Source organism: Oppia nitens, unplaced genomic scaffold (assembly GCF_028296485.1).
Source record: "Oppia nitens isolate AA-2021 unplaced genomic scaffold, nextdenovo-longstitch-racon4-pilon3 scaffold5_pilon_pilon_pilon, whole genome shotgun sequence".
Lineage (NCBI taxonomy): Eukaryota > Metazoa > Arthropoda > Arachnida > Sarcoptiformes > Oppiidae > Oppia > Oppia nitens.
This window is the reverse complement of record NW_026533243.1, coordinates 7,630,469-7,642,596: the sequence shown is the minus strand read 5'-3', so window position 1 is coordinate 7,642,596 and position 12,128 is coordinate 7,630,469. Positions and strand designations below refer to the sequence as shown.

Sequence of the window (12,128 nt, the reverse complement as noted above, 5' to 3'; positions counted from 1 at the left end):
ATAAATATTTATTAGACAATTAGATATTAATAAATAGTACTATAATATTGTTATTCAATAATGTTATATAATATTAATTATTTAAATATTTAGGTAATGCAATTTTTTCAATACTATCATTTTTGGTCAGTTATGTGGTACACGTGATGGTAGAAACACCCGTTCCCAAAATTGAAGCCATTATAAGACAATTTGATACAATTAAAAACTTGTTATTTTAAAAAATAAGTCAAATTAAATGTCTTTTCTCCAATCAATTAGTCAAATATAAAATAATATTGAAGTTTATTAATCAACAAAAATTATAGTATAACAGTAAATACAAAAGTTTGATTATAGGGCACTGTAAAACTATTCCATAAAATTAATTATAAATAAATAAAATTTTAAATACATAATTAAATGGCTGTATAAATATATTTTTATACATAAATATATAAGATTTATGATATTTTGTTGATTTTTATTATACTTAATATTTATGACATATGTGTAAATTCTGTATTGTATATAAATTTATATTATGATTAATATTATTATTAACAATTATTATTATGTGAGTACATTACTGTAATTATTGTATAACATTGTCTCTATAATATCTATAATTATTTTATCATAAGTTAATTACATATACACCTGTTTTTTTTATTATAATACATAAACTATTTATATATATATATATAACGTATATACTATCTAAACATTTATCTAAAAAATCAAAATCAAAAAATATTTTTATGATGCCTTACGTCTTCTCTCTCGTCTAAATCTATTTAGTTTTTGTATATCTTTAAAACTGAAGTAACGATTCGTTGATTGTTGTTGTTGTTGTCCATCGATGACAATCGTATCATTTACAGCAAACTGTCCATTGGTTTGCTTTCCTGTGAGTTTAATCTCTTGATTGGCATCAATGCAAACATCTCTGGCGTCTGGACTGTAGTAAAGCGCGGCGACCGGTCGCTCACCACATCCGGTTCGGTCTATATTTTTAGTTTAGTGATTAAAACATTAGGTCTTAAAATAGACATTAAGTCTCAATATGTAATAAAGTTTTATGTATTATAAGTAATTAAAGTATTTTTTAAAAAAGTCAGTATTGTAGTGTCAGAGTCTAAGCATTTTATAATTATTTATTTTTTTAAGTATTTTGCATAACATTTTGATATTAAAGCTAAAGCATAGTTTTTATATCCCATACCATAGTATTCATGAGTGAAAGTCCGAGTATTTTTTTGGTAATTAATCAATTGATTATTTTTTGCCGTTTATTTACAGAATCTCTTTATAAAATTTTTTTTAAATTTTTTTTTTGAGAAAAAATAAAAGACTATTTTGAAATTATTGACTACCGGTACTGAAAAAATATTGATTGAATTATAATTGAAACAATTTTTTTGTTTCTTGAAAAAAATAATTTTAAAATAACTATTTGAAACTTTTTTCTTTTGGGGGAATCAACGCCTGCCTCGGACTTACTTCAGAGGAGATGGTCAGCACTGACCGTTTGCAGGTATTTCTTGAATGTGTTATAATCGTAGAATAGGAAGTACCCGAATGTTGGTCTCCGGCCGATCCGCTTCGGTGCAGATGTAGGCTATATGTCATGATTTTTGAGAAGTGCTGTTTGAATAATTTGGTGGTCAGTGTGTAGAGTACGGGATTCAGAGCTAATAAATAATAAATTAGATAATTAATACAAATATTTATATAAATATTTATTGGGAAAAAATATTAATTAATTTTTTTTTATATTACCTGAATTGACAGGAAGTAAAAATATAGCGATCACAGCATATAATGAATCGTTTATGGGAACTCCTAAAAAAAATTAATTAATTAAATTAATATTCAGAATATTCTTTATAATGTTTTTAAAAAAACTAATTAATTACCTGCCAGTGCCAATACTTTAATTACTACTATAGGCATCCAACACAAACAATCTGTAGCCACAATAAAACCGCACCGTTTGGCTATATTTCTGTCCTGTTTTTGTTGTGTAGTCCGGAGTCCGACCGCCGATGAGGTAATAGTCGACGACATACTGATGTAGGCGTACTTAATATGATATTATTAATATATAGTTAGTTATGAATAATGATTAGTATTTTGTATAATACTTACAGTTATGAAAGCAAATGCCACTGAATTAATGCCACAAAACAAGAACATTGAATATTCCCATCCCTTACTGTAGGGGTCATGGATTTGTAGGGCCAGACAAACACCATTACTCGTATAAAACTCTGTGCCAAAAATATCGTAATCAAGCAATGGTACGATTGCTAACAGTATGGATAATAACCAGACGCCGGTCATTGTCAACATAGCAAACAATTTAGTACGACGTTTGAGACTAAACGGGTAGAGCACTGATAGGTATCTATCAATAGTAATGATGGTTAGGGTGAACACCGAGGCCTCACTACTGATTGTACTGAGAAGGCCGCACAGTATGCACTGCCAACTGCCTCTCCACCGCTCCTCATGTCTAATATATTCGCCACGAAATAGATTGTCATAATAAGCTATTATGAATAGATAGACACTCATAACTAGATCGGCCAGTGCCAGGTTTTTGATGAAAAACGAGTGCACCTGTATATGCAATTCATGCGTGTGTGGGAGGGAGTGGGATAAATGGTAGGGAACGGGTGAATGACAATAACAATATATAAGATACCATATATTTACTTTTATCAATAAACTTTTAATATAGCTAATTAATTAAGCTATTTTTGTTATTTTATAAAAGCATATAGTTCATTTTATCTTCTCTATTAAGCTCTGAATATTTGACAAATTAAATAACAAAATTATTTTGACACAATTTTTGTATCAATTTTCAAACAAATGAAAATTAATTATTTCTAAATATACAGTAGTAATAAAATAAATAAAATAAAAATTTAAAAAAAATAAAAATTTGTACTTTAATATTAATGTATTTGTATTATGATTTATGTATTATAAGCAAAAATAAATTTTAATACTTTATAAATTACTTGCATAACAAATGTAAAGATAATAATAATTTAATTGAGTTGAAAATAAATACTATATTATTATTATTTTTTAAAAACTAATAATTATTTTGTAAATTTATAAATTATTGTTTGTTTTTTTCTAAAAATATCAAAAATAGTTGTCAATTGTTTGGGACAGTAGTCATACTTCGTTCATTTCATGCATCATCATTCGGCCAATTAAAACAAATAGATTGCCCACACAGGCTACCAGTGCCACAATCCATACGCTAACACGGAGTATAACATTGTCTAATAGGTGCTGAAAGCTGCTGATACCATCACCCCTGGGCTCGCATATCCGCACGTGCATAGCATACGAGCACAACTTGAAGTCATCAAAATAGCTATCGAATTGAAACATTGAAAACAATGATAAAAATTAATTAACTTTTAGTATATTCACACCAATTGTCTAAACCTATATAAGTGTAGTACAAACTAATAGTTCATTGAAACTTAAAAATAATTATTTGAAACAAAAAAAAACCATTGATTTTCTTATTTCCTTTTGAAGGCTAATCTCTGTGTAAATGTTTTTTTGTGAGGATTTTCACAGTTTTTTCTTAAATCTACTAAAAATATTTACCTCTACTACTACTAAATACAGTACATAATAATATCTTTTTTTTGCTATAAATAGTTTGCACACAAAACTATTATGTGTCTGTAAAACTGATTAAATTGATGATAAGAAAATTTTTTACATTTATAATATCTAAGATAATACAAATTATTATTATTATAATATTTAATAGTTTTTTAAAAATAATAATTACATATGTGTTAAAGTTGTCAAATTGTTGAATATTCCGGTGGGAAATTTACGAAATGGATTTTTACGGAGATCACTGTTTAAAATTTAGATAATATTATTTTTTTTAAAAACGGATATTAATTTCAATGTTTTTCAACTATTAATTATTTTCTTAATATTAATTAATTTTTATAGTTTTATATATAATATTGATTTAAAAAAAAACTTTTAGTCACTTACAGCGATTCAATGACATTCAAATAAATAAATGAGTTTGGTCCAAATGTATGTATTTGATTATTACTTAAATCACTAGTGAATAATATTTTAAAAAATAATAAAAACAGATTAATATAAAATATTATTATCTGAAAAATTAATGTTTTAACTAATAATTAAGAATAAAAATCAATAAAGATTTATAGCATACAGTTTTAACAGTGAATTCAATTCACCAAAACAAGTGTCTCCAATATATGTAAGTGAATTGGATGCCAATGATCTATAAATAAAGTAAAGTATATTTATATCAATTTATATAACAATAATTTTTTTAACAAAAAATCTAAACAATATCACAATAGCTAACAAATATATMTTAAATAATAAACAACATGTTTATTAGGAAAAAAATTTAATATGTTCTCAAAATATCTAGTTAATTTTTATTATTATTATTATTATAGCAACTATAATGTGTACAACATGTAATTGTTCTAGTTTATTTTTGTTAGTCAATAAATATTTTTGTTGTTTGACTAAAAGTTAGTTTTATTGTTATATATTGATATATAAAATGTTTTGATGGCTTCCAAACAAATACACACAAAAATCATTTTCTAATCATCAATAAATAAATAACTATATTAATAGATAGAGACATATATAAATTTAATGAATATCATCAATAAATTATCATTTAAATTGTTATATATATAGTGTTTTTCTTTGCAATTTTTGATTTCTGGTTTATCACATAAATAGGAAAATAATAACAACAACAAAACGAAAAAAAACAACAAAATTTTCATGTAATATATAGTCAAGAAAAATAGGATAATACATACAGAGATCGGAGTGAATTGAGTCCCCAAAATGTGTCGGAATCGACGTATTGTATTTGATTGCGAGATAATGACCTGTAGTTTTCAACAGTTTTATACTTTGAATATTAGACAATCATTTATATAAATATTTATTACTATTTCTACTAATAATAATTATTATAATAATATGCGATAATCTTTTGTGTTAATAATAATTTCTTATTAGAAACTTATAAATTTAATAAAGAAATTATATCTATAATAATACAGTATCTATATAACTAATATACTGTACTGTAATTACACTATATATTAAATAATTACTTATTATTAAAGTATATACTTATTAAGTTGTTTTTATTGAGTATCTGTTTTTATAATTAAAATATAAGAATATATAACAAAAATAATGATTCTTAAATTAATATATTTTATACTGAAATTATTAGTTATTTTTTACAAAAATGCTGTTATAATACAATATAATTACTACTTATATTTTTTTGAATTTAATACATCTTTTGTCTAATTATTTTAATGATTTAACAAATGTTTTTATTAATATTAAATTATGTCTAAGTAAAGTAATATGATTATTCATATTATATTTAATATACAAATAATTCGAGCATAAGTTATTAGACAACATTATTATTATATTAAATAATTCAAATCATTATATTATATAAATTATAAGAATCAAAATTCATGATATTTATTAAACCGTATTAATTATGTTAATCATTGAAAATGTAAATATATTTTTTAAAAATCTTATATTAAAAAAATTCTTATATTAAAAAATTTATAATATTAAATAAATTAATATTTTTGCATTACTTACAATGTCTCCAAATATGGTAGACTCGAGAAAACATCATTTAATAAGACATTCAATTGATTTCCGTCTAACCATAAAATTGTTAAACTCCTTAACGGATCAAATATCTGTTGCGGCAAATCTTTTAAACGACAATCTCTTAAATCACTGTAAATAATAATCATATTATATTAATAGCAAAACATACATTAGAAAACATATTAATAATTTATTTCAATTATATAAATTTAATGTTTATACAAATTAATTATTAACTTTTTATTAACTTACAGTTCCGTTAAATTAGTTAAGCCTTCAAATGATTTTGACTCCAAATTATTGATGGGATTATGCGATAATACTCTATATATAGATTAGCGTAAAATAATAATTATTAATTAAACATATATCTGAATAATTATTTCATTTCAATTGTCTAACAAAATAATATATTATTAAAAAACAAAAACATTACTAACTTATGCATTAATTATTCAATACAATCTCTTAATTTTAATTAGTCTAAATTTTTTATTATTTTATATCTAAATAATTGATCATTATTTTAAAGCATTTATTTAAAAATTACTATTTATAATAATAAAAGTAATTATTTTGACTGACATGGACTTGCAAACTAAAATAATATATAAAAATATATTATACATATAATAATTGAAATCTTCAAAATATTCATGCATTAGATAATTATTTCAAAAGATTTTTTTTATTATGTTTATATAATAAATTATAGTCTATTTATTTTATTAAATGAAAAAATAATAATTTTTTTATGTAAAAAAACTATACATACAAGAGCTCGAGTGCACTGTTATAATGAAAAGTCTTGCTTCTGATCGCTGATAACTTATTGCCACTTAAGTAGAGATATTGTAAACGTTTCATATTATGAAAGGCCTTCCTCTCAATAGACATAATATCAGCGGCCGTTAGGATTCTGTGGACAGTATATACAATAATATTAAATATATAAATTTGTATATTAAAAACACACGTGTATGTCATTGAGTTTTATGAGCCAAACAAAATAATAACAAATATATATATATATACATGTATATATATATATAAAAAATAATTTAGGCAAACAAATAAATTTTGACTATAATAAAATAGATATATAGTTTGATTGACTTACAATCGGCTTAAATTTGTGTATGTCTTGGGAAAACTTTTTGCCGACAACTGCGTTAAATTATTTCCCGATAAATCACTGCACATTGGGTTTTGAATGTAAAATTTAATACAAAATTAATATTTGATTGAAAACAATATACTGTATAGATATATAATATTGAATATTTCAATATACAGTAGTATTATGCATAAGATATTAGACATACAGATCTTTGATATCTGATGGCAGGTCTGGCGGCACCCGAATTAGATTCTGGTGTTCACAGAACAGACTCCAAGTCGAACAGTTGCAGACATCGGGAATGTAATTGAGTTGACAGCCCTCTTGTTTGCGTTTCTCCCGGTCCTCGTCCGGTCGCTTACGAAATAATTCATTGTAAAACCGTTTCTTGTGTTCATCTTCTGCACAAAACAATCAAAAAAAATTTTTTTTGTGTAATGAATTGTTAATTTATACACATATTAATTATATATTCAAAAATATTTTAATTAATTATTATATTTATGTATAGTAATTTTGTTTTTACAACTAAATTAATAATACTATCAACTGATGGTCTAATGTCATCAAAAAAACAACTATTTTACTCAATATTTTTAAAAAATTAATTTAGTAAAATAAAATCCATAAAGAATCCTATTTAAACATGTATAACATGTAATACAGATTTAAACGGTATATACAGTACTTATATATTGCAGAATAAATAAGAAAAAACATTTACAATATATAATACAGAATAATGAATTCTCTGTTGGATAACATAATATGGTGTTAACTTTTTTTTGTAAATATAAAATAAGATTAATTATATAAAAAATAAAATTAGACTGTACTGTATAACAATGTATAACAGAAAATATATTTAATGTATGGAAACCTATATATTAATAGTATGAAATATTTGTATAAATTAATTAACTAATATAAGGTTTATACAGTACACATAATACAGTATAAATAATATTAAAATATAAATAATAATAACATATTTTGTTTGTTTGAAATTCTTGTTTTCTTATTAAACATTTTAACTTTTCTTTTGTTGTTATTTATGCTAAATGTGTCTCATGTGTCATATATTTACCRCAATTGAGTTCATCAGATCCGTCGGGACAGTCCTTATTGTTATTACATTGGAAATCACGTTTCAAACAAATGGTTGAGTTATTACATAAAAAATAACCCGGACCACATGGGGCCATCATTGTAGACTCGCCAGTCATTTTTATACCAGCTAATATATTTTTAAAAAATTCCCAGATAATAATTTATCAACATTATCAATAATTTATATGCTAGATATTTAAAAACGATAATTTAAATAAATCAATATATATATATATTTTATACCACATTTTGTGACTTTCGATATAATTAGTATAACAATAAATGTGTTAAACATAATTGCGATGATATCTGAAATATAAAAAAATAAAAATACACTATTAGTACAATATTAATAATAAATCTTATTTGTTGTATTGGAATAATTACTGTTAAATATTAATGATTCATAATTATAATATATTTTATTTATGTTATGTCATCATTTTGTTAATACTATATGTTGATAATAACTGATGACAAAAACAATTATTTAATTAATTTGTAAGTTATTTGATAGAATTATTATTTTATTAATAAATATTGGAATAAACCTATTTTTATTACATTACAGTGGCGCTCAAAAATTATTTGATAATAATTATATCGATAAAAAATTAATTAATAATAATTAATTATACAGTATATTTATATTAAAAAAATACTAAATTGCTGAAAGCTATCGTTATTTTATRAAATAATTTATTAGACGTAATAATGTGCGATTTTGCAATAAAAATATAAATGTAATAAACATTGTAGAACTAATACAGTAAATATACAGTACATTATTGTTTAATTATTACTGTATAATATTTTTATTTAAATTAACAATTTATTTTACTGGTTTCTAAACATACTAAAATTTTTAACATTTATAAAAATAATGATATATTTTTAATATTTAGACAAATAGTTTTATATTTATTTTATCTATTATTTAAAATAAAACTATTGAATATAAAACCTTTGTTTTTATTATAAATCAAATGTTTATATAACTTTATCAATATTTTAAATTATTAGTGTTATTATTCTATAAATTCAAACTTTTTAAAAATTATTATAAAACAAATATTTCATAAAAGAAACAAATGATATTTAATATCAAAATCATTATTATCTGATGACATAAGTTTTATATGTTTTTATGTTAAAAGTTTAACTATYGTTTTTATTTTTAAAATAAATAAAACATTTTTTAGAATTTTTTAATTATATTTTCTAATATTATATTAAATACTAATAATATAACTTAAAGTAAAAAATTTTAATTTTGTACTTTTAAAAAACTATATAAAATTAAACAGGATATCAAATATTAAAAAAAACAATTTTTTGATATTCATAAAAGATTATATAATAATACGATAATATAAACTTAGTTTAATAATATCATCAAATTATCATAAGAGCCGATTATCTATTGACATAATTTTTGAAAATATTACATTTTTGTTGTATTATTAGACATTTTAATTAAAAATGAATAACATTATTAATTAAATTTATTGTATAGTTTTAAGCAAATAATTTAACTTACATACAATATAATCAATTTAGAAATAATATAATTTCTATTTATATATTGTAAAACATATCTTATTTACATTTAGTTTTTTAAACTTTATAATTAAAATATTTTTAAAACATTTCAAGCTAATAAAAGCTTAGAGATTACAAATAAAATTATTAAATTAATACATTATTACAATAATAGACTTTTAAACTATAATATTTTATAATTTAAAGTATAATTTATAAATTATTTAGTAATTTAAATAAAATCCGACATTAATAAATTACATTAACAAGTATTCTAACATTAATTATAATATACATACAAATAATAATTATATATAATTAATTAAATGTCAATTAGTAATAGTTATATTATATAAATATAAAAATTATTTTATCTATTGTAATTTACAATTTGTAACTCAGATATAATTTTTATAATTTATAAAAATTGAATAGCGTACACATGTTTACCTAATTTTTTTAATTAATTTTTTAATAGACTCTCAAATGTAATTTTCAATTTTGCTCTAAAATAGACATTTTTATTTAACAGAAAATATTTTCTAATATATCAATCAATTTACTTAACTCTAATTAAAAACTAATATTTACATAAAATTTTCAAAAAGTATAATATTCATAGATATCAATTATAATATTTTAAAAACTTATAAATTAAATTTTCTATATTATATAAAAACTTATAAAAATATATACAAATTTTATTTATATACTTAAAAATCCATTAAATGCTATTTTAAATTAAGAATACAATTAATTTAAATAAAAATAAAATTTACAATTTCATACCTTTTTAAACCTATTGATAAAATATAAATTATAACAACAACAATAAATTCAAAATATCATTTACTGTATATTACTTAAACTTTTTGTTAAAAATAAATGTAATATAGAGTATATTTAGCAACTTTTAACTTCTACTGTATATTACTTATATTTGAAGCAATTTTCCGTTTTGTAAAAATACATAGTTTTCTTCAATTGAGACTAAATATAAATTTTATGATTTAGGCATAACTTAATMTATGTAATGGTCAATATGTAAATGTTAACAAATTTTAACATAAAATCAACTTTCTAGAAAATATCAAACTTAAATGCTTATAAAAAACATTTTTTCAAAATAAAATACATATTATTTGTCAAAATTTTATTATTTAAGTTGTCTATAACTTAAGGTTTAAAATGAAAGACAATTTTTAAATTTATTTTATTATATTGTAAATAAAATATGTATAACAAGTGTATTTATTATTTACTAAATATAATAAGTATAAAATTTAAGTGTTGAACAAAATGGATAATTTATAGAAATTTTTGATAAAAAACTTTCGAGAATTTTTTTTTGTTAAAAATTGATTTTATTTGTTATAATAAAATTTAATATATTATAATAGTATTTCACAATTATGATGGAAATTCACTATAAATTTTCTCGTAGTTTTTTAAATAAAAACTTCTATATGTCCAACAATAATAAATTTTTATGATTTATCTTATTTATTTAAAAATTTATTCTGTATAAATTATCATTTTTTTCAAAAATATATATTATTCTAAATATAAAGATATTGTATAATCTATTTAAGTATATATATATATATACTATATTATTATACTATATATTAATCATATTTTATATATTTTATTTAGGAAGTTAACAAGTGATTTATATTTTTTAAACAAAATGATTATAATCTAATTCAATGACAATTTGTTACTTTATTTATTTTTTAGTTTAAAAGTCTAAGTAAATTCAATACAATATATTTGCTGACATCAATATAAATGAATACATACTACTGTATTGTACTGTACTGTTCAATGAGGAAAGTTGTCATAAAAAACAGTAGTTTACAAATGATCTTATAGTTGCAAACTATTACCGTTATAGCACTGTATTTATATAATTAATACACAATTGACAATCATTATTTTTGTTTTGACAAAAAAAAGATAAAATAAAAATAGCATAAATGAAGCGACAAAAAAATGTTTGTTTATTATCATTAATTCAATAAGGAATAAGTCTTCAAACAAAAATACTGTATAAATATCTATAAATATATTACACATTACATAATGTATTTATTTTAAATATATTAAAAATAATCAATTAACAATTTCTTTTAACCAATAGCAATACAGTTTATTAACTAAAAAGTTATTTTGTATTATACATATTTTTTTTAATAATAACACAAATTGTTTTTAAAAAAACATTTAAATATTTATATACAAAATCTACATTATCTTTAGTACAGTATATATGATATATATATATTTATTTATTTATATATAAACGATATACTATTTTTGTAAGTCATTCGTAAAATGTGACCGATATGTCAATAGTAGAGTCAAATAATTCAAACACTAATAAATCACTAGATTTTTATGTTATCACTAAAATACTGTATATAATATTTTTTTATATATACTGTACACAACTTTCAATATCTATTTGTGTATCGCTGTTCACGCAACCAAAAAAAATAACAAAGTATTAGTTTATTGTAGATACCAATAATTTTATTATACTGTAGTTATTTATATGTTTTATAAAAAAAATATTTTATTTAACTATTTAATCTTTAAATATTTTGATTAAATTTGTTATCAAAAAATAATATTTCGCAAAAATATACTACGAAACAAA

General features: G+C 20.8%; 1 protein-coding gene across 1 annotated transcript; it reads right to left on the bottom strand.

Annotated features, from left to right (window-relative positions):
• Positions 1–857: 857 nt before the first annotated feature.
• On the bottom strand, positions 858–8,217 carry LOC128961718 (relaxin receptor 2-like). The gene is made up of 17 exons (XM_054307977.1): positions 8,168–8,217; positions 7,902–8,051; positions 7,020–7,215; positions 6,815–6,889; positions 6,470–6,613; positions 5,947–6,018; positions 5,680–5,823; positions 4,857–4,928; positions 4,220–4,291; positions 4,030–4,101; positions 3,812–3,883; positions 3,181–3,379; positions 2,131–2,604; positions 1,899–2,064; positions 1,762–1,824; positions 1,483–1,673; positions 858–986 (listed from the first exon to the last, which is right to left on the bottom strand). Exons 2-17 carry the CDS (start codon positions 8,038–8,040, stop codon positions 858–860), a joined length of 2,280 nt encoding a protein of 759 aa, XP_054163952.1. The 5' UTR covers positions 8,041–8,051; positions 8,168–8,217.
• Between the last annotated feature and the right edge of the window lie 3,911 nt (positions 8,218–12,128).